Source organism: Littorina saxatilis, linkage group LG12, assembly GCF_037325665.1.
Source record: "Littorina saxatilis isolate snail1 linkage group LG12, US_GU_Lsax_2.0, whole genome shotgun sequence".
NCBI lineage: Eukaryota > Metazoa > Mollusca > Gastropoda > Littorinimorpha > Littorinidae > Littorina > Littorina saxatilis.
Window position 1 is genome coordinate 59,040,290 of NC_090256.1, and position 23,044 is coordinate 59,063,333.

The 23,044-nt window shown below is 42.3% G+C and overlaps 1 protein-coding gene across 1 annotated transcript in view; it reads right to left on the minus strand.

Moving 5' to 3' along the window:
- LOC138983149 (uncharacterized) overlaps positions 1-23,044 on the minus strand; it is a 242,506-nt gene that overhangs the window by 106,594 nt on the left and 112,868 nt on the right. Inside the window, exons 5-8 of the mRNA XM_070356558.1 lie at positions 18,194-18,325; positions 17,072-17,329; positions 4,449-4,512; positions 60-143 (exon numbers count right to left, since the gene is read on the minus strand). Of these exons, the coding sequence (XP_070212659.1) occupies positions 60-143; positions 4,449-4,512; positions 17,072-17,329; positions 18,194-18,325 (538 nt within the window). The remainder of the gene's footprint in view (positions 1-59; positions 144-4,448; positions 4,513-17,071; positions 17,330-18,193; positions 18,326-23,044) is intronic.

Consider the following 23,044-nt stretch of genomic DNA (forward strand, 5'->3'; position numbering starts at 1 on the left):
CTCTCTCTCTCTTCTAACACGCAAGAAGCAAATTACAAGACAAGGTCAAGGTCACTCACTGGTCAAGGCTGGCCACTCCGGGCGGCACGTGCAAAGCCTTGGTCAGGTTCAGCACGAAGCTCTTTGCCTGGCTCTCGTCCAACCTGAAACAACATCACAGTATGTTGCATCAGCATAACACACACGTAAATTATCTCTCATCCTTCCGCCTTGAAACAACATTACATTTTGCATCAGAATAACACACATGTAAAGTGTCTCACATCATCGTCCGCCCAGAAACAGCATCAACTATAGCATCAGAATAACACACATGTAAAGTGTCTCACATCATCGTCCGCCCTGAAACAGCATCAACTATAGCATCAGAATAACACACATGTAAAGTTTCTCTCATTCTTCCGCCCTGAAACAGCATCAACTATAGCATCAGAATAACACACAATCATGTAAAGTGTCTCACATCATCGTCCGTCCTGAAACAGCATCAACTATAGCATCAGAATAACACACATGTAAAGTGTCTCACATCATTTTCCGCCCTGAAACAGCATCAACTATAGCATCAGAATAACACACAATCATGTAAAGTGTCTCACATCATCGTCCGCCCTGAAACAGCATCAACTATATAGCATCAGAATAACACACATGTAAAGTGTCTCACATCGTTTTCCGCCCTGAAACAGCATCAACTATAGCATCAGAATAACACACATGTAAAGTGTCTCACATCATTTTCCGCCCTGAAACAGCATCAACTATAGCATCAGAATAACACACATGTAAAGTGTCTCACATCATTTTCCGCCCTGAAACAGCATCAACTATAGCATCAGAATAACATGCATTATAACATATAAAATTAAAACGGTCTCTCATCCTCTTCACAACTACACCGTCAGAGACTGAGAGGGCGAGTTCATCGTGTTAGTCGTCTGAGAGACAATTTGTATATGTAGTGTCTTCCAGTTTAAAAGTTAAACGCTCTTCACTTTAGGGCCTACATCGTTAGTGACGATCAGAACGACGGCATAGCTTTGATCGTCTTGATCACGCTATGCTAACTTGGTTTTTCTGTCCCCAGAACTAGTATCTCTTTGGGACGTGACGTGGTTATATGCAAGGGTCTTGATCACCAGAGAGGTAATATGTAAGGTGTCTCCCAATGAAAGCGTTGATTATTCACTGGTTTTGAGACCTTGGACGTCATTGAGAAAAAAGAGGGTATTGCCTTGGTCGCCGGAGGAATAAACTAAGTGTATCGCAGTCAAACACTGAATATTTTGCATAGTAAGACCCAGACCGTCACAGATGGATAGAAACAATACTCGACACCAATTGTCTGCGCAAATCTAAGGTCAAATTAAACCCCTGTTATTAACAGTTGACTACACAACGAAAGAACATGACAATGGGGTTTGTTTTATATGTCCAAGTCGTTGATTCGCCAAAATTGCAACAAAACAAAAGTTAAACAAAAAATTATTTAAATCAAAGCAGACACTCTAAGAAGTTTCAAGTAGTGGCATTATCGTACAGTAGGTATTCTGACATGAATGATTGAAAAAAATTCCAGCCAAATGTACACCTCTGGTTACTCTTGTTTCACTTAACATTCTCAACTCAAGCAATTTATTTAGAGGTAACAAGACCTCTTATTTTATTTTCGTGTGTTTGTTTGTTTTATTTGTAACCTACATGTAGCCATGATTATAGCGGACATAATAAGATCTGGCCCTCAGCATTCCGTACACAACCTGACATAATTATGTTACTTTAACACACACTGTCTTCTCGCTGCTGTGATTTGAACATGGAATTTAAGCACTGGCTGTCCATGCAATTCACGGGCAATTTTGTTTTTAGCTTTGATTGACTAAACGTAATCACATGTTATATCAAATCGTAAACACAGGAAGGTTTGGTTCGCTTCGGGTCCACTCCTGTCTTAATCATCACACGAAAATAGAGTAACTATGCAGGGTTTACCATAATTACGAACATTGTTAATGGCTTTGAGATTTTGCTGTCTTCCTTTTCACTATTCCACAATGAGACCTGATTGATATTGCAACCACGCCACCATTCTGTTTTTAATGTAGATGCATGAAAAACGGGGGGAGGGGGGTGGGTGGGTTGTCAGAAAGTTAAAGAGCGTGCATTCTGTCTCAGTTGAAATGACTGTATTGGCAACAGTTGTACACACCACAGCGGTAAGCGAACTGAAAATCAACACACACGAACCTGTGCAAAAAGCAAGTTTTATCTGCAACCAAAAGGGAGAGATTAAACGCGTGAGATGCTAGCTAAGTGCGGACATTTAATCACGGCAAGTTGTGAATCGCACGACACGCGTAGTGCATGCTCTTTGCCGCATGGTGGCGCCATCTGAGCGCTGCAAGGGAGACAACTGTTGCCTTGGTGACGATCGATATGGAGGGAAACCGAAGCTTATTATGACGGCCCTGCGACAAAACACTAAGCCTCCCACAGCATCTCTCCTTCAAATCATAGGCCGCGAATGTCGCGCCTTCCTGTTGTGATGTTAGGTTTTGATGTGTGGCGCTGAGCCATTCTTTCTCCAATATCGCTTCTTCGAGCGGACATGTACTAACTAATGGTTGTGACCGAACAAATCAAAAGTAATTAATCCGTTTAGCGCCACAGACACACAGACACACACACCGAAACACACACACGCATACACACACACACACACACACACACACACACACACACACAAATATAGGCCTACACGCACACTCTCTACGTACTAGTTGGACTCAGATCAAGACCTACGTACCGCGCAAAACATAATAGCTTTGCTTCACGCACACAAAGTTATCATTATTATTCCTGTAAGTAATGTTCCAACACTTCTGAACAAAACATTTTTAAAATCTGGAACTGCCGCTTTCTTAACCGATTAGACATACCTAATCAGGTTTAATTTAGTGGCGGGAAGAAAACTACAGCATAATCAGTGACGCGTCGTGTGTGCTAGTTTACCAATTAGCTACAAATAATTCCAGTAATCGGCATTGTTTTCTGTTACCAGTACACCGAACACATCTCCGCATAATGACAACGTGTAACAGAGCGCAGGTGTTTCCACACGCTCTAATCTTCTTAAATATTGTGCCACCTGAATGTCAATTCTGATATGTCTGTTTCTTGCCGATAATTCTGATACGTCTGTTTCTTGGCGATAATTCTGATACGTCTGTTTCTTGGCGATAATTCTGATACGTCTGTTTCTTGGCGATGATTCTGATACGTCTGTTTCTTGGCGATAATTCTGACACGTCTGTTTCTTGGCGATAATTCTGATACGTCTGTTTCTTGGCGATAATTCTGATACGTCTGTTTCTTGGCGATAATTCTGATACGTCTGTTTCTTGCTGATCTTTCCACCTGGGTGCTAACGAGGCCAGGTACTGTACTGGAGCTTTTCAAGAAACCCTCCTTCTCGTGTCGACAGATCGGCTGACCGTCACAGATCTGACCAGGCTTTGACACGGGGTAAGTCCACATCCCTCCCCTTGGACACATACCAATAATCAACAACCAAGGTGCTCCTGTGAACAGTGGGATCTCTTGTGAATTTATTTCGTAAAAGCCACTAGTGCCTTCTCAAGAAATGATTCATACACAAAATGTCAACCCCCACCAGCAACAAGTCAGGGTGTTGATTGTTCATATGTGAGCATGATTAGGTATATGGTCTTATCCTATGTAATAGCCTGGCAAAATTTGAGATGGTGGGCCGAACCGTTTTGACGAGAAGGAATGTGCCTTTGATAGAACATGTCTCTACCCACGGACAATGACTGGTAACTGTCACTCAGTGGCACAATTAACTTAGGAGTAAAGGCGCTGCTTTCCAAACATTGTTGTATAGTGTTAAATCTTAGTGTACAATCGTGCACAACATTGTAAAATGCACGCTTGTAACCGATGTAAAAGTCCTACAACATTGTAAAATGCACGCTTGTAACCGATGTAAAAGTTCGCCCTGAATACAATCATTTTGAGTTGTTTTGCAGAAACACGAAGCTGCCTCAAATAGCTAAGACATTCCTTAAAACTGTGCCATTTCAAAGTGACAAACGATACCCCGATTTGTTTAATTTATAATTCAATATAAAAAAGAAAGAAAAAGAAAAAGAGCAGAATTTGAAGCAGTTGTATTTTTTTAAATTTTTATTTGTTGTTCCATTTATACGAAAAAGGCGATTTGTTTTTTTCCTCACTTTGTGTGTGTGTTAGTTTATGATTCTTCTCATTTTTTGACTGCTTAATTGTATAATGCATTTGAATTTTTTTTCGAAAATATACAAAAAGTGTGCGTGCGTGCGTGCGTGCGTGCGTGCGTACGTGCGTGCGTGCGCGTGTGTGTGTGCAGCGTGTGTGCGTGCGTGAGTGTGTATGTGTGCGAAACTTACTTGCTGTTCAGCTTGATATAGGTGTACTTGGTCTTCACAACCGCCGTGTTTTCAGACTCATTCTCTGCAAACCAAACAGATAAATTCCATTTACAAGTTGTGAACAGACGTACGCAGGGGCAGGCACGCTTACTGACAGACCGACAGCAACGGACACTGTCGTTCTGGTATGTGCAATTATACTGCAATGAAGAGAAACAAAACAACATTTCACAATAATAAAACAAACAACAAATAAACAAACTCACAAACAACCTTGGGAATCACACACACACACACACACGCACACACACACACACACACACACACACACACACACACACACACACACACACACACACACACACACACACACACACACACACACATCCTTCTCCACGTTCCAGATAACTGCGCTATGCTGGAGAACAGCAACCCGACACGAGAGATACTTTTTGTACTGAAATCTGCTTTCGTTTCGGTTTAGATTTCCTATTTTTAATCTTCTCAGATTTCCTGCACCTTGCATTTTTGACTATCTATCATGATCACATTTCAGTAATGGAGGTGGGAGGGGGGTATATCATTTACAGTCCTGAATGTCTTGAAATGCCGGCCATACAAAATTGAAGATGTTCTGAATTTAGACAACTTTCTTTACTTTCTTTATTTGGTGTTTAACATCGTTTTTAACCATTCAAGGTTATATCGCGACGGATTTAGACAACTGAAATTGACACCTTCTCCAAAGTCACAAAGAAGCTAAATCAAAACACTTCGTTGCTTACTTGGACGTTCTGCGAAAGTTTAGGATTGTATGCTTCTTCTTCTTCTTCTTCTGCGTTCGTGGGCTGAAACTCCCACGTACACTCGTGTTTTTTGCACGAGTGGAATTTTACGTGTATGACCGTTTTTTACCCCGCCATTTAGGCAGCCATACGCCGTTTTCGGAGGAAGCATGCTGGGTATTTTTGTGTTTCTATAACCCACCGAACTCTGACATGGATTACAGGATCTTTTTCGTGCGCACTTGGTCTTGTGCTTGCGTGTACACACGGGGGTGTTCGGACACCGAGGAGAGTCTGCACACAAAGTTGACTCTGAGAAATAAATCTCTCGCCGAACGTGGGGACGAACTCACGCTGATAGCGGCCAACTGCATACTTTAGGCAGCCATACACCGTTTTCGGAGGAAGCATGCTGGGTATTTTTGTGTTTCTATAACCCACCGAACTCTGACATGGATTACAGGATCTTTTTCGTGCGCACTTGGTCTTGTGCTTGCGTGTACACACGGGGGTGTTCGGACACCGAGGAGAGTCTGCACACAAAGTTGACTCTGAGAAATAAATCTCTCGCCGAACGTGGGGACGAACTCACGCTGACAGCGGCAAACTGGATACAAATCCAGCGCGCTACCGACTGAGCTACATCCCCGCCCAGGATTGCATACATTATCTGCGTGGTCATGGAATTGTCCATAATGGCTTATGTGTTGTTGTAAGTTTATTGTTACGTTATTTTGCTAGAATGTATATGACTAAGTGCCAAAAGGTGCTCACAGAACAGAAGACGACTTTGTTTTACAATAAAAATGTTTCTAAAAACGTGTGTCTGCTGAAAATTGGTGTGTGTGTGGATGAATGTGCGAAAAGATAGTGGACATAATTTCGTGTGTCTGACTTGAACGGTTTTGAAGTTATCTTTGTTTAAAGTCAAAAATAACGCCAAAACCGGCCATCTGAAAACGGACATCGTGATACCTCGTGTTTTGAATATGCCACAGAAAAATAACAAGAAGCACAAATGAATTGCATTTAGTTTGATTGAATGCCTGAAACATCGCTTTACAGACGAGACCAAACGTCAAATCTAAATCTCGAGAGAATTTTATTTTTTCGATAACCGAATTTTAAGGTGTCGCACGCAAGATGTGTCGTCATCACGGCATACATTTTTCAATCGCAGATATTTACTAAATTTCTTTTGTCAAAAATTCTGGAATTGATGTCGACACGTCAAGCGATAACGGTGTATCAAACTGCTGTCTTTCAAGTAATCCAGCAAAGACTGCAGAACTTTTGAACAGCATTTTTGAAAACGATTTGAAAATTTCGTCATATCTTGCGTGCGACAAAATGTTCGGTAATTAACGGTTATTTTCTTTTAAAAACAAAATTTACATGTACAAAGATCTACTTCATCTACGGAACCACGTGACACATTCTGTGTTCAAAATTTGTGAAGAAATCACGAACCACGAATGCGCTATCAAGTGTTGAAATTATGTCGTCAACATCTTTTCAGATCTTGCGTGCGACACCATCTTGCGTTCAACATAAAATGTCACTACCTTATCGAGTTAAATGGGTAAAACTAACTATTTGTTGTCTTAGTTTAATCTTCTTAATTAAAAGCGTAATAAAACCGAACTTCCAAGATGAATTTTAATTGAGATTAGCGAAAGAGCGGGCACGCAAGTCGACCTTAAAGTAAAAGAATGATAACACGAGCGTTTGTCGTGTTGTCTTGCGTGCAACACATTGTCCAAAAAGGAAAATGTATATTTTTCTCAGACGTTTTTTAAGTTGAAACCTTGAAACTTCACACACATTTGGGGTTTAATCGCCCCCGGGCCCCACGCATGGTAAAAGTCTTGTTGACCCTTGTCAGATTTCAAGGTCACGGCTGGGTCACATGTGGTTCAGAAAACGGATGAAACATATTTTTTCAGAGATTTTTGAAGCTAGAACCTTCAAACTTCAAACAACGCTTTTGCTTAATGATTGTTCAACATGGAGAATTCAAGGTTGATCCTTGAGAAATGTGAAGGTCATAGCAGGGTCTCGTGTGGGTAAAAATGAGATTGTTCGGACACTGCATGTAGCATGGAACGACAAAACATAAGTCATGTCATATTTCAGATATCAGTACATTTACAAATGGACAACACCAGCAAACATGAACCAAGTCTGGTCGACCTTAGTCAAATGTCAAGGTCAAAGTGGCGTTATGGTTTGGGTAAAAAAAAAAAAGGAAATTGTATTGAACTTCAATTTATATAAAAACCAAAGTCTGGTTGATCTGTTTTAAGATTTAAGGTCAAATCTGTTATTTAAGGTCAAATCAAATAGAAATTTGTTGATGCTTAAATCTTTGAAACTTCCAACAGGTTTGAGGTTTGACAACTTCTGGACTTTGAAATCTGGTATGGTTGATCCTGGTAATATTAATTGGTCAAAACATCAAGATCAACAATTATAAAATAAGCACTTTCACCAATGATTATCACTTTTTGTGTGACCTCAACTTGACCCCTCTGAATGCTCTCAATCATGGAAATTGACCACACTTTGATTATAACCAAACAACATCAAAACTTTGGAATGTGTGAAGTTTCAAAGGTGTTGCTTAAAAGGCGTTCGTGAAAATGACAATTGTATGTGTCTGACTTCAATGCGACCCCGCTGCGACCTTGACGTTTGATTTTATCAACCAGACTTTCATCATGTGTGAATGACTTCAAACACTATAAAACTAGTTGAAGAAATTGACAATTTTTCAAAGTTTAAGCCAGATGGCACTGCTGTGACCTTGAAATTTGACAAACATTAACCAGGCGGTCACCTTTTTTAGAAAATATCCTTAAAGGATCTTTAAAGGCATAAGTACTCGATGACTATACACGCTAATTGCTTTACCAACAGCTGGAGACATGCTAAATTAAGTTCCCTGCAAAATATTGTGGTCTAGGACCCCTTCAATGTTGAGATATGTTAATTTTCATTTTGATCTGGATCGTCCTATTTATAGATTTGGCAACACATGTAACGTTGATGCAAGGGAGCTAACACCGCGGCTTTGTTGACATCCTCACTTTTTCAGAGGCTAGAACAAGCTGTAATGCATGTATTATGGTCCGCGCATGGTGACATATCGTCATTATATGGTCTTATGGTGCGTTTGACATCGATTATGGGCAAACTACACTTTGTAAACACGGGAGCGCGTACATATGCCTTTAACCTTACTGTGACCTTGGAATTTGATGAGGTTTAATTTAACTTGCGTAGTGTGCCAAGTTTCAAGGCCCTAGCTTCAAAAACATATGAGAAAACCTCATTGAAAAATGTATATGTTTGACCTCAACGCGACCCTGCTGTGACCTTGACTTTTTCAACCAGACTTTAATCGTGTGTGAACATTATACACTAGAACTGTGTGTATTTTCAAAGCTCGTGCTATAAACGCGCTGAATAAATTGAAAATATTCCACATTTGGACCAGATGTGACCCCGCTGTGACCTTGAACTTTGACAAAGATTAACCAGCAGGTCACTTTTAATGAGGTTTTATAAAAATGCTGAAAGTATGTGAAGTATGTAAAGTCTAACTGATCTAGTATTAAAACATGTAAGACGTGACAACGACAATTTTCCAGTTTGCAAAGGAAATTTAACCTCGCTGTGACCTTGAAATTCAATGTTGTTTAATGTGATGTGCACCATACCTGGAGGTCATTATACTTTGGTTGTGTGCCAAGTTTCAAAGCCCTAGCTTTAAAAACGTGCGAGATAACCTTAATGCTATGACTCAGTGCCGTTTTGAATGATATAACGAACAAAATTATCGTTATTTGTAAAATCATTTGGGTAAATTTATCTTTTCTTTTCGTAATTGGGTTCCAGCATCTGTTGTCTTAACAAAAATCACAATATCAGTCGTGTTTGTCAACTTTTATTTTTTAGCCCCTTTGTCCGCTTTTCGTGCGCACCTTTTGGCACTTAGTCATATATGTATTCAATCAATCAATATGAGGCTTATATCGCGCGTATTCCGTGGGTACAGTTCTAAACACAGGGATTTTTTTATTTTATTTTATTTTTTATGCAATTTATATTGCGCACATATTCAAGGCGCAGGGATTTATGTATGCCGTGTGAGATGGAATTGTTTTACACAATACATCACGCATTCACATCGGCCAGCAGATCGCAGCCATTTCGGCGCATATCCTACTTGCCTATTATTCCAAGTCACACGGGTATTTTGGTGGACATTTTTATCTATGCCAATACAATTTTGCCAGGAAAGACCCTTTTGTCAATCGTGGGATCTTTAACGTGCACACCCCAATGTAGTGTACACGAAGGGACCTCGGTTTTTCGTCTCATCCGAAAGACTAGCACTTGAACCCACAACCTAGGTTAGGAAAGGGGGGAGAAAATTGCTAACGCCCTGACCCAGGGTCGAACTCGCAACCTCTCGCTTCCGAGCGCAAGTGCGTTACCACTCGGCCACCCAGTCCTTATTAAATAGTATGATCATATGCATAGTTAATATGTAAAGCGCGGAGAGCATAGACTACTGTGGTTCGCGCTATAAAAGCTGTCATTATTATAATTATTATCATTTAAGTAGTTAGTTTGCTTGTTTTTCGTTCTTCAGTATTGATTTTGGAGCGTTCTATCTGTTTATTCACTTTTTCATTTTGAATTCTCTCCCGCGTGCCAACGTCGCTGATTTTATAACAGTGCATTCATTAGGCAGAATAAAAAGTAACAATGCACGCCGACCATGGTCATTCATGTTCATGTGTTGGCCGTAATGGACCACATAACTAAACACAGCGCATCGCATGCTTCACGTGTTGTTCGTGCTTTTAACCAAAACGCCTGAACGATAAAGCCGTTTGTAAACATAAGGGGATTGTAGGGTTGTTCTCTTCTTCATACATTCTCTCTCTCGTTCTCTTCTTCATACATTCTCTCTCTCTCTCTCTCTCTCTCTCTCTCTCCCTCCCTCCCTCCCTCCCTCCCTCTCTCTCTCTCTCTCTCTCTCTCTCTCTCTCTCTCTCTCTCTGTGTGTATGTGTGTGTGTGTGTGTGTGTGTGTGTGTGTGTGTGTGTGTGTGTGTGTGTGTGTGTGTGTGTGTCTCTCACTCTCTCTCTCTCTCTCTCTCTCTCTCTCTCTCTCTCTCTCTCTCTCTCTCTCTCTCTCTCTCTCTCTCTCCCTCCCTCCCTCCCTCCCTCTCTCTGTATGTGTGTTTGTCTGTTGGTGCGATGGCATAATGGCCCTGTGCTGACAATGGTTGTCAACACATGTTTTGCTAGTTTAATAAGGTCAATTGAAACAAGACGTATTCATGGACAAGTACAACCGAACTAAGGTATTTGATATCATGCCTGCTCTTACCTTGCACATCTATCAGAGGCTACATTCAACCAAGTCATACGAGGAAGCCTCACTTCACGTACACACGCAAAACACTGAAAATATGGAAGAAAGGAACACAAAACGAACGGAAATTGGACAACGAAAGGTTTAACACATCGAAAAGGGCCAGAATAGTGCATTTAGCAAAACTCCAAAACAAAGTCAAGAACGTGAGCATAATCACCTTAAGGGCGGGGCTTTTGTCAAACAAAAGGGCGCGATTAGCATGGACAGCGGTCAATTGCCAATATTGACCGTTTTCTTCCGCTCTGTTCTTCAGCCTCTGGCCGGACAATGGGCAGCGCTCTGCTTGACCATTACTGTGATGACCAGTCTTTTGGCTTGATTGATGCCGGCCTTTTTCTTGTCCCTCGCCTTTCAGTCTTTTAGTTTTGCCTTCCGACCTATTCTTGTGCCGAATGCATGGTCAATAATGACCACAAGGGCGTAAATGGACTGGGAAAGTGACCATCATTAGAACAGACGGCTTAAGGAAAGAAGAATACAATAGAAGAGCAAAAAATAACATTCAAACAGAGAAAAAAAGAAGTACAGAACTAGAGAACTATGTCGAAGCATCTACAAAAAAAAAGACAAAAAAATAAAAAAAAAATGACTGGCGACTGTAGCTGACCGGTTGTTACAACCAAATCTGTTGAAAATTATTACTTTGGCGTGATCACGACAAAACTCTACGAGAGAAAAACTGATTAACACATTCACGGGATTTACTTTAATTTTGTTCTGCAAAAGAAAGGCTAAAAATTCTCCATTTCTCAAGAAAATCTGCATCACGAGGCACATTCTTCGCTGTATTCTCACACTGTTTGATTCAGCAACACAATGCTTCGACCAGACACTGAGAGAGCATTATGTGTCTAGCCTGCCATGGTAGTATTCTATCTGTGGAAATTTGTGTTTTGTCTTCACGGGTTAAAAAATGCAGACTCTTACTCTATAATGTGACGACGGCTGAACCCGTGAAGTTTTTGTTCTATGTATTCCATTTATGGATAAGACCATTTCATAGTTTGTTAGTTGTTGGTCCAACGGGTAACCTCTCCAGCAGTTCTGCTAACCTGTTTTGGAGAAGTGTGAATGTGGCTGTCAGTAACTCCAGTTCACCTTGATTTCAATTCTGCGCGTTTCTCTCCCTTTGTTTTAGCTGCCCGTGTCGACCACGCTTTCCACTCTTCATCCCCCTCCCTCCCAATCGCCACACAACCTCACTCTCATCTATATGACCCCCCCCCCCCCTCCCACCCTCAAAACAAAAAAGACAAGATTTCTTTCTTTGCAGCTTCTTCTGTGCGATGTAAGAGGCTTCTCTGCTCGGGGCTGGTCGGGCCCTGATCCACCTAGGCTCACGATAAGAAATCTCCTGAACCCCCTTTTCTAATAATGACTGCAACGCATTTCATTATAGCACATCTCCTCTCATTGGGGTGTGCTTTGGGGGGGGGGGGGGGGTAGCAGATGCGGTGGGCAGGGAGGTGACACCACTGCCTCCATCCCCCGCCCCCACAAAAAAACACCAACGGACACGGACGCATGTGCGCGCGCACTCACACACACACACACACACACACAAACACACCCACACACAAACACGTACCGTGGTTGTTGGTTGCCAGCTACTTCTGTTGTTTGTTTGTCCAATCTGGTTCTGGACTTTATAATGGTCCCTGATAAGGTGCGCTAATGGCATTATACGCGAAGATGATAAGCTTAGACGCTGCAAACAAGATTTAGCACCGGCGACACCTTACTGAAGATAGGACTCGCTTGTTTCTCTCCTTTCGCCACTGGAAACCCTTAACAAAGTACGTTACTTGTGTGATCAGAAAATAACATCGTGCCGACCCACGTACCTTATTTCTTGGACATGTTATCTATTTGTATGCGTGCCTTATAAGCTTAGATACGTAAGGTTTTCTGAAAGTCCTTAGAATCTCATATTATCACACAGATCATCGTTAATTTGATCACGCCATTTTAATTCCTAGAATGATCCTTCCAGAGGTGCCATACACTTTGACAATCTGTAGAAATACCTTCCAAACACGTCGGCGCGAGTGTTTTTGCCGATATCCTCTACGACCCTCGCTAACTTTTGGACAGCAGCATCCGGGCTCCCGTAACGGGTTCCTCAGAGCTTTTCTTTACATATTAAAACGGGAAAACGTCGTAAGGGGCTAATTCAGGAAAACATAGTGAACGGAACATCAGGCAGACACCCTAAGCTATCAAAAATTCGATTGATTTGGAAGCTAGGGAAAACGGGACGTTGCCGTGGTGTGGCATCAACCCTCGAGTACGTCTGCATACCTTAAGACTTCTGCAAACAGCAGTCACATATCAACGCACGGGTGCTATTGCACAAGTTTAAAACCTAACAACTCATAACAAAACCATTCACAAAATTCAATAAAAAACAAACAATAAAAAAAACTGAAACAGCGAACCTCAGAACAAAAACAACCACGAGGTCCCTACACAACCAGTGTCCCCTAGACCCCGTACCGGAAGCCGGTAAACCTCAACAAGCGTCTGCGAATGAGGCGCACACATGTCATTCCTTGCCCAGCGAATCACTTGACACCCCCAGGAAAGACTCATTTTGGCAAATGTTGTGTCTTTCTTTTTCTTTTATCAACATTCCCAAGCTTGCTCCTCGATCGTGGATATATCAAGGGGATGGGTGGGGGGGTGGGGGGGAGGGGAGGGGAAAGGTCTTCCACATTTCTGCAATTTGAATTCCCCATCTCTCTTATTTCTTCTTATTCTTTTGCATTTTTCTCCATTTTTTTCTTTCGTTCTCCCTTATCTGTTTTTTCCCCTTCCTTCAATCATTTTCCTCTTTTCTTTCTCTCGCTCTCCCCCCTCTCTCTCTCTCTCTCGCTCTTTCCAGACCAAATTACAGGGCGATTGCAGGGCCCGCAAATCTAGTGCTCAAATATCCGCGGCGTTGGGCGTGAGGCGAGAGCGGAGGGTGACCATCAAGTAATCACCCAGGCTCCCAGATTCCTCCACCCTGGATGCTTGGCCCATGATGGCAATTTATCTGCAGCTCATATCGCTGCCGTAATTCTGCCTGATGGCCGCTGTTCAATTGTGCAATTTATTGCTCCCCTTGCAGGACCGAGGTCATTTGCTCACGGCGAGAAGGCGTGGCTCTGTGGTGGCCGAGTGGTAACGCACTTGCGTTCGGAAGCGAGAAGTTGCGAGTTCGACCCTGGGTCAGGGCGTTAGCAATTTTCTCCCCCCTTTCCTAACCTAGGTGGTGGGTTCAAGTGCTAGTCTTTCGGATGAGACGAAAACCCGAGGTCCCTTCGTGTACACTACATTGGGGTGTGCACGTTAAAGATCCCACGGTTGACAAAAGGGTCTTTCCTGGCAAAATTGTATAGGCATAGATAAAAATGTCCACCAAAATACCCGTGTGACTTGGAATAATAGGCCGTGAAAAGTAGGATATGCGCCGAAATGGCTGCGATCTGCTGGCCGATGTGAATGCGTGATGTATTGTGTAAAAAAAATTCCATCTCACACGGCATAAATAAATCCCTGCCCCTTGAATATGTGCGCGATATAAATTGCATAAAAAATATAAAAAATAAATTAAAAAAATCCCTGCGCTTAGAACTGTACCCACGGAATACGCGCGATATAAGCCTCATATTGATTGATTGATGTGGTTAAGACCGACCACGAGGGGGGAATACACACCTGGGCAAAAGTGCACTACATCAACATTGTGTCTTGCTGCTTCATGAAAAAAAGCACCGTCAAGGAACGATTCCTATATTTTGTTATCTTATTCATGTATTCATTTATTTCGCAATGTCTTTTGTAGAGCGTTCTCTCTTATAGCACTGTCGTAGCGATAACTCAAACGAAGAAAAACTAAAGCATTTTTTTCTGCAAGGTCATTACGACTTCGGTCAGTTTATGTCGCCTTCTTGAAACTGGCTTCCACACCTCATGGAGAAAGTTTCTGTATTTCAAAAGTTAATTTTCGAAATATTCCTCACACAACAAGTGAAACCACACCATTTTCATATCAGGTTAGAACACAGGTGCTTGTATCAAGGTAGTAAGGCCAAAGGAGCAGGGTACTTCAATCGAACGGCAAATTGATACAAGCTCCTGCGGGTTAAAAGAGCTCGCAGTAACACCACAAAAGCTAGGGGCCATGCAAGACCTGTAGAAGCGAGTTGGTCTTCTTTGCGAGTACGACTTCTTGTATCATACAGACACGCTGTCTGCAATGCTCGCAAACATATGCTTTGCAATCAGCTGGGTGAAATATCAACCCATAAGTCACTTTCAGAAGAAAAAACATAAGGAGCAGAAAGCTAAGGATCATAGCGGAGTCAACCTGCCAAAACTGGCCTCCCGCTCACGATTGCACGAGCGCAAAATAAGCGAGAAAAGGATTGACAGTCAATGTCGAAAGGTCATCATTGTCAGATATTGGCCAATCGCACGTGCCAGCATGCAATGCAGACAATCACCGCCCTCACTTTATTATTATTGTTTCTGCTCCACTCTTTTTTTCTTGACCCCCCCCCCCCCCCCCCATCCCGCCCTCTCCTTCTCCAATCCGCCAGATTTTGGAGAACGGGAGGGAGAAGACAGAAATCAGGAACTCATGATTCTTTGCATAATAATTCTCTCTTATCGTTTTCCTTCTGCCTCAATGAAAGACGAAATAAAACGCGCAGTGGTTCTCCCAGCTCTCATTTTTTTCGCGATCTACCACCCCCCCCCCCCCCCCCCCCGACCCCCCACCCCCAGCTGTTTGGTGTGTGTGAGGGAGAAGACAGCCCAAAGGGTGCTGTCGTTTCTTAGCATAATGTTAAACTCTTGTCGGTTTTTTTCATCGTGTCTTGAAAATTGAGGAGATAATACACGAGGCGTCATAAACGGGGAAGCAATCTTAAACAGTGGCATTAATAATCGTCCAGCATTCAGCCATCACACTGAGTCCTGCTGATGGACAACGAAGCCATTGTAGTGGTGTGATAGGAACGATATCATTCACTCAACACCTTACAAAAAGACATGCAGGTAACCATTCATACAGACAGACGACAACAAAAAACAACAAGTCGCGTAAGGCGAAATTACTACATTTAGTGAAGCTGTGGAACTCACAGAATGAAACTGAACGCACTGCATTTTTTCACAATGACCGCAGTCCGGCGCTTGTGCAAAACGGAGTGAAACTGACGAGCCTGTTCAGCGCGGTAGTGGTTTCGCTGTGCTGCATAGCACGCTTTTCTGTACCTCTCTTCGTTTTAACTTTCTGAGCGTGTTTTTAATCCAAACATATCATATCTATATGTTTTTGGAATCAGGAGCCGACAAGGAATAAGATGAAATTGTTTTTAAATCGATTTCGGAAATTTTATTTTGATCATAATTTTCATATTTTTAATTTTCAGAGCTTGTTTTTAATCCAAATATAACATATTTATATGTTTTTGGAATTAAGAAATGATGTAAAATAAGATGAACGTAAATTTGGATCGTTTCATATAAAAAAAAATTATTACAATTTTTAGATTTTTAATGACCAAAGTCATTAATTAATTTTTAAGCCACGAAGCTGAAATGCAATACCGAAGTCCGGCCTTCGTCGAAGATTGCTTTACAAAAATGTCAATCAATTTGATTGAAAAATGAGGGTATGACAGTGCCGCCTCAACCTTTCCAAAAAGTCGGATATGACGTCATCGAAAAAATGAAAAAAAACGTCCGGGGATATCATTCCCAGGAACTCTCATGTCAAATTGCATAAAGATCGGTCCAGTAGTTTGGTCTGAATCGCTCTACACACACACACGCACAGACAGACAGACAGACAGACACACACACATACACCACGACCCTCGTCTCGATTCCCCCTCTATGATAAAACATTTAGTCAAAACTTGACTTAATGTAAATCAAAACTTGACTAAATGTAAAAACACACACACATGCAAACAGAGGATAACAGAAATTCACGCACGCACACACGCATATCCCTACACTCTTGCACAGTCACACACCCACACATGATTAAATAACAAAAGAAACAAACAAAACAGTGGGAAATAGGGACACATTGTATAAACTGCCTAGTTTTAGAATAAACTTATATGAGAATCCTTGGAATTTGAGTATCTTTCGTAATTGGAATTTATAAATCTTAAAATAGAACATGCAAAAAGCCAAAACGGAACCTGTTTTGGGTGAAGGGAAGAACCCATTGAAGAGTAATTAGGCTTACGTTCATCTATCACTCCCCCATCAATACACATCGTCTATCATTCCATCCATGTCAATCCGTCTATCCATCCACCAATCCACCCATCCATCCATCGATCCATGTATTGATCCCTCTATCACGACACATTCACTGTTCTACACGCAACTCACCATCAGCATCCTCGCCGCTGGGGGGCGCCTTCTTCTCCAGGCTGAGGTCTGGCTCCTCCTTGTCGTCCACGTCGTTGTCGCTGGTGTCGGTGATGGGCACGGAGTCCACCACGTTCTCCACCCCATCCTCAGCACTGCCCCCCTTGACCACCAGATCGTCGCTGATGTCGTCGTCGTCGTCGTCCTCCGAGCGGGTGGCAGCTTCCTGGGTGGCGATCGGGTTGTGCTCTGAAGGCGGTAGTGCTCGTTCTTCACTCCCTGGAGGAAAGCATAGAAGGATTAGGAGATTATGATAGGTGCTTAGATGAACGGTGAGTATCGGATACGCTGACAGGCAGATAGACGAGCAGGTGGACCGGCACGGTTGGCCTAGTGGTAAGGCGTCCGCCCCGTGATCGGGAGGTCGTGGGTTCGAACCCCGGCTGGGTCATACCTAAGACTTTAAAATTGGCAATCTAGTGGCTGTTCCGCCTGGCGTCTGGCATTATGGGGTTAGTGCTAGGACTGGTTGGTCCGGTGTCAGAATAATGTGACTGGGTGAGACGTGAAGCCTGTGCTGCGACTTCTGTCTTGTGTGTGGCGCACGTTATATGTCAAAGCAGCACCGCCCTGATATGGCCCTTCGTGGTCGGCTGGGCGTTAAGCAAATAAACAAACAAACGAGCAGGTGGGTAGGTGGGTACTATAGTCAAGTTAGTAGGTAGAGCAGGCATGTAAGAAGACAGTTAGAGAGGTAGACACAACGACAGAAGAGCATGCAGCCGAAACAACGGGACACACGGATAGACTGTTGGTTAATGCATGTATCCCTCACGCCTTTGCCAAACAGCTCTGTTTGTTACTATTACTCCGGGGTGTTCCCCAGATAAGCTATTTACCTTTTTTAAAAGGAGATCAAGATACGGAACCTTTTGAAGATTTGAAGTAAAACGTGTTAACAGATATCAGTGTATTTTTCTTTCTAGAACCTTCTTCTCTTTACTTTTGTAGACTTACATGTAAATTTAGTTTTAAACACGGAGACCACCATAAATACTGATAAAGGAAAGAAAGTTGAATTGGTTCCGAATAGTCATGGCAACAGGTGGAAGGGACATGAAAAACTACAATCAGCCAACCAACCTTCTTCTTCAACAACGTCGACGTCATCGTGGTGCTCAGAGCCTCGCATCTCCAGCATGGAGATCATCATCTCGATGAACTGCGAGAGTCGCTTCTGCTGCTCAACGGGCAGCTGGTCTGGTTCCACGCTCCCTGTTAACACACGATAAACCAGCGATCATGCGCATGCATAAATTGACATACGAACGTTTTCACACACTTTTCCCATCCACTGTACCCATGCTTTTCCATATATTCTCCACAGACGCGTGTGTATTAAGTCATGTACATAGACATAACTACTTTTTCGAGGAAATCGGCAACGCCGCAAATTCGGGACAAAGGTTGCATGCGTGTATATTACATCTAGTGATCTACCAACCGTTCGGTCTTCATGACAATAAATATGAGTCGGTGTTTCGTTATTGTTATTACTCTGATTCCGATTCTAATGCCGCGTGCAGGTCTATTTTTATTTCACACCTATCAATAATCTTTGCCATCACATTCCTATGACCCGCCGTCAAGTTGCGGTCTAACATCGTGGCACCATACCAAATAGGGAGGTGGTATTTGGTATAATGTGATCCACAACTAGCTACACGTTGGGGCAGCGCATCACAAAAAAGACTTTTATTTGTGCAAGAAAGAGACAGATGTACAGTGACAAACAGAAAGACAGATGAACATGATAAACTCGCGCAAAAGGACATGTAAAGACGGAGAGAGAGAGAGAGAGAGAGAGAGAGAGAGAGAGAGAGAGAGAGAGAGAGAGAGAGAGAGAGAGAGAGAGAGAGAGAGAGAGAGAGGGAGAGAGAGAGAGAGGGAGAGAGAGAGAGAGGGAGAGAGAGAGGGAGAGAGAGAGAGAGAGGGAGAGAGAGAGAGAGAGGGAGAGAGAGAGAGAGAGGGAGAGAGAGAGAGAGAGAGAGAGAGAGAGAGAGAGAGAGAGAGAGAGAGATGTTTAATTTTTTGTAAGACAACAATTGAGAGATAAGTCACAGTATCATTTATTACAGATGTTTGTCTGTTGTGAATCTTTTTCGTCTATTCGAAAGACCGATAGGTCGCACTTCTTATGAATGCTTTGTCTTGTTATAATTAAAAGTTCCAAAAATGTAATTCTTTCTTGCATTTTTTTTCATTCTTGATGTTCGAAGTGGAGGAGACTGTGGAACACATGCAGTATATCATCAAGAAAGGCATGTTATTGGGCAAATATAACAAAACAAAACGTTACATTGACAATCTGTTTTGGATTTAATTTTTGAAGAGATGCGCGACACACAGGCATCTTAAACAGACACTCACATACGCAAGGAACAAAGTAATAACAAGTCGCGTAAGGCGAAAATACAATATTTAGTCAAGTAGCTGTCGAACTCACAGAATGAAACTGAACGCAATGCAACGCAGCAAGACCGTATACTCGTGGTCCACCGCTCACGGCATAGGCAGTGAAATTGACAAGAAGAGCGGGGTAGTGGTTACGCTATGCTGCATAGCACGCTTTTCTGTACCTCTCTTCGTTTTAACTTTCTGAGCGTGTTTTTAATCCAAACATATCATATCTATATATTTTTGGAATCAGGAACCGACAAGGAATAAGATGAAAGTGTTTTTAAATTGATTTCGAAAAAAAAAATTTGATAATAATTTTTATATATTTAATTTTCAGAGCTTGTTTTTAATCCGAATATAACATATTTATATGTTTTTGGAATCAGCAAATGATGGAGAATAAGATAAACGTAAATTTGGATCGTTTTATAATTTTTTATTTTTTTTTACAATTTTCAGATTTTTAATGACCAAAGTCATTAATTAATTTTTAAACCACCAAGCTGAAATGCAATACCGAACCCCGGGCTTCGTCGAAGAGTACTTGACCAAAATTTCAACCAATTTGGTTGAAAAATGAGGGCGTGACAGTGCCGCCTCAACTTTCACGAAAAGCCGGATATGACGTCATCAAAGACATTTATCAAAAAAATGAAAAAAACGTTCCGAGATTTCATACCCAGGAACTCTCATGTCAAATTTCATAAAGATCGGTCCTGTAGTTTAGTCTGAATCGCTCTACACACACACACACACACACACACGCACGCACACACACACATACGCACATACACCACGACCCTCGTTTCGATTCCCCCTCGATGTTAAAATATTTAGTCAAAACTTGACTAAATATAAAAAGGAAAACACATTGAATAACTCCGCACGGCAGGATATAGAGACAGAAAGAAAGAAAGAAAGAAAGAACACGAAGAGAGGAAAGAGAGGCATTAAAATTGAAGAGAAGCAGACAGCCCTATAAGGATTCCTGCCTTCTGTGTGTAAAGCAGCAGAGAGAGACACGAAAGGGGGAGGGGGGAGGGAGCTATCGACTCAAGACGCCGGCAGCGCATTCACAGGCTTAGCACCGGACAAGAGTCTCAAATGAGTCTGGGTTTCCATGGAAACCGATAATGTGCACTGAGTTTGTCGCAAGGTGGAGTTGACAACTCGGATCCTCTCTCTCTCTTCTCCCCCCCCCCCCCCCCCTTTCAGTCTCTCACTCTGTTCCCCTGTCTGTCTGTCTGTTTGAATCTCTCTCTGTATCTCCCTCCCACTCTCTCTTTCTCTCTTCCCCCATCTTCCGTATAGAATCCCCCTATATCACTCTGCCTGTCGGTGTGTCTCTCTCTGCATCTCCCACACTAAGAAACGCTTACAGATCTTTCTTTGTCTCTCCAAAATGTCTCTCCCTCTGTACCCCTATTTACTCCCATTCTACTACCACCCGCCCTCGTTCTGTCGGCATGTCCGTGCCATTCTTTCGTTCGATCTTTTCTCTGCAAAAAAAACCTCTCTCCTGCTCTGCCTCTCTCTGGCAGTCTCTCTCTCTGTCTCTCTCCCCTCTCCCTCTGTCTGTCTGTCTGTCTGTCTGTCTGTCTCTCTCTCTCTCTCTCACTCTCTCTCTGTGTTCTGTCTGTCGGTCTGTTTGTCTGGCTCTGTCTTTCTCTGTCTGTCTGTCTGTCACTCTCTCTTTTTTCTGTCTGTCTGTCTGTTGGTCGTCTCTGTCTCTGTCTGTCTCTGTCTGTCTCTGTCTGTCTGTCTATCTGTCTCTCTCCCACTCTCTCTCTTTTCTGTCTGTCTGTCTGTCTGTCTGTCTCTTTCTGTCTGTCTGTCTCTCTCTCTCTCTCTCTTTCTCTCTCTCCTCCCTCTCTCTCTCTCCTCCCTCTCTCTCTCTCTCTCTCTCACTCTCTCTCTCTTTCGCCAAGATCTCACTTTCCCCTTATTCCCTCTCCGGAGACAGTACAGATTCCAACAGCAAATTAGCCGCTACAAATAATTCATGATGAAAGCAAGGATGGTTTACGAGCCTAGCTCATGCAGGTGTGTACACTTTCTTCTCCGACTTGTTATATTTAGTCAAGTTTTGACTAAATATTTTAACATCGAGGGGGAATCGAAACGAGGGTCGTGGTGTATGTGCGTATGTGTGTGCGTGCGTGCGTGCGTGTGTGTGTGTGTGTGTAGAGCGATTCAGACTAAACTACTGGACCGATCTTTATGAAATTTGACATGAGAGTTCCTGGGTATGAAATCCCCGAACGTTTTTTTCATTTTTTTGATAAATGTCTCTGATGACGTCATATCCGGCTTTTCGTGAAAGTTGAGGCGGCACTGTCACGCCCTCATTTTTCAACCAAATTGGTTGAAATTTTGGTCAAGTAATCTTCGACGAAGCCCGGGGTTCGGTATTGCATTTCAGCTTGGTGGCTTAAAAATTAATTAATGACTTTGGTCATTAAAAATCGGAAAATTGTAAAAAAAAATAAAAATTTATAAAACGATCCAAATTTACGTTTATCTTATTCTCCATCATTTGCTGATTCCAAAAACATATAAATATGTTATATTCGGATTAAAAACAAGCTCTGAAAATTAAATATATAAAAATTATTATCAAAATTAAATTGTCCAAATCAATTTAAAAACACTTTCATCTTATTTCTTGTCGGTTCCTGATTCCAAAAACATATAGATATGATATGTTTGGATTAAAAAACACGCTCAGAAAGTTAAAACAAAGAGAGGTACAGAAAAGCGTGCTATCCTTCTTAGCGCAACTACTACCCCGCTCTTCTTGTCAATTTCACTGCCTTTGCCATGAGCGGTGGACTGACGATGCTACGAGTATACGGTCTTGCTGAAAAAATGGCATTGCGTTCAGTTTCATTCTGTGAGTTCGACAGCTACTTGACTAAATATTGTATTTTCGCCTTACGCGACTTGTTTCTTTTCAGATTAATTTGTAACGGGATTTTTTTTTTGTTCAAGTCAGTTGGAGGAGACATGAAGCGGACGAATGCCGTCTTGTTTACTGTCTTGTCCTTTCACCATTTAAATCCTCCCACTCGTTCTCCTCCTCCTCCTCCTCCTCCAGTTTTCGCCTTGTAAACACCACTCTCTTCTCAGATTTACTGTCTGTCTCTCACTCTCTCTCTCTCCTTGTTTCTCTGTCTCTTATTCAGTTTTGTTTGCTCTCTCTGTGTCTGTCTGCCTGACTGTCTTTCTCTCACTCTGTCTCTCTCTCTCTCTCTCACTCTCGGTATCTCTATCTCTTGCGCGCGCACACACACACACACATACACACACACACACACACACACACACACACACACACACACACACACACACACACACACACTTCAAACCCTTTCATAAAAAAGTGTCTTGTCTACTGTCTTGTCCTTTTACTCTATTTCTAATCCGCCCACTCCTGACTCCTCCATCTCCTATTTTTTGCCTCAACACACTCTCTCTCTCTCTCTCTCTCTCTCTCTCTCTCTCTCTCTCTCTCTCTCTCTCTCTCTCTCTCTC